General features: G+C 44.1%; 1 protein-coding gene across 1 annotated transcript; it reads left to right on the top strand.

Annotated features, from left to right (window-relative positions):
• The first annotated feature begins 68 nt into the window (after positions 1–68).
• LOC110103679 (mannose-specific lectin-like) lies at positions 69–581 on the top strand. The gene has a single exon (XM_020832481.2). It carries the CDS (start codon positions 69–71, stop codon positions 579–581), a length of 513 nt encoding a protein of 170 aa, XP_020688140.1.
• Positions 582–921: the final 340 nt, after the last annotated feature.

The raw sequence follows: 921 nt of genomic DNA, 5'->3' as shown, positions 1-921 counted from the left end.
TCGTACCCATACATTTATTATAAATAACAACCCATCTTCCCTTCAGCATCCACTCAACCAACACAGCCATGGCCTCCTCCCCCAGCTCCCCAGCAATCCTCCTCCTCTTCCTCACCGTCGCCACCTTATTCAGCCTCCTAACCACTCCCGCCTCCGCCGCCAACCGCCTGAACGCCGGCCAGTCTCTTGGACCCGGACAATCACTCGCACAAGGCCCCTATTTATTCATCATGCAGCAAGACTGTAACCTCGTTCTTTACGATAACAACAGAGCCGTCTGGGCCACGGGGACCAACGGAAGGGCCTTCGGCTGCGTTCTCAAGATGCAGACTGATGGCAATCTCGTAATATATAGTGGCAGCAAAGTGATATGGGCGAGCAACACCAATCGCCAAATTGGGAATTATTATCTCCTCCTCCAGAGAGATCGCAACGTCGTCATATACGATGGCGCTAACAACGCTATTTGGGCCACTGGAACCAACATTGGCAATGCTGCTGTTGTCGTCATCCCGCATAGCAACGGCACGGCGGCGGCGTCCGGCGCGGCGCAGAACAAGATGAAGGAGCTGTATCCTTGAAGAGTAACATGAACTAATACAGAGACGATGAAAGAAGTATTATTAGTATATATTTTGAATAAAAAGGCATTGGCTCATGCGATGCTATTGCCTAAGCAAGTTAATTTGCCAGTGATTGTGTGTTGTTGCAATATGAATTTATCAAACAATAAGTTGGTTATCTAACTTATATATTTCACGATCTTTTTGGTGGTTAAAATTATTGGGTTGAGTAACGAATTTGAATGAAACTATCTGCATGCAAACTTACGAAAAAAATAAAATTAAAATAATCTTAGCAAAGTTTTCGTTGTAATATCTCATAATCTTTGAATTTTTTTAAAAAAATAAATGTGGAATA

The sequence above is a fragment of the Dendrobium catenatum genome, unplaced genomic scaffold (genome assembly GCF_001605985.2).
Source record: "Dendrobium catenatum unplaced genomic scaffold, ASM160598v2 original_scaffold_75656, whole genome shotgun sequence".
NCBI lineage: Eukaryota > Viridiplantae > Streptophyta > Magnoliopsida > Asparagales > Orchidaceae > Dendrobium > Dendrobium catenatum.
The sequence above is the reverse complement of the archived record's forward strand: the minus strand, read 5'-3'. Positions and strand labels throughout refer to the sequence as shown.

Excerpts from the sequence above, each read along its gene's own strand:
- LOC110103679 (XM_020832481.2), top strand. The coding sequence starts at position 69 with ATGGCCTCCTCCCCCAGCTCCCCAGCAATCCTCCTCCTCTTCCTCACC.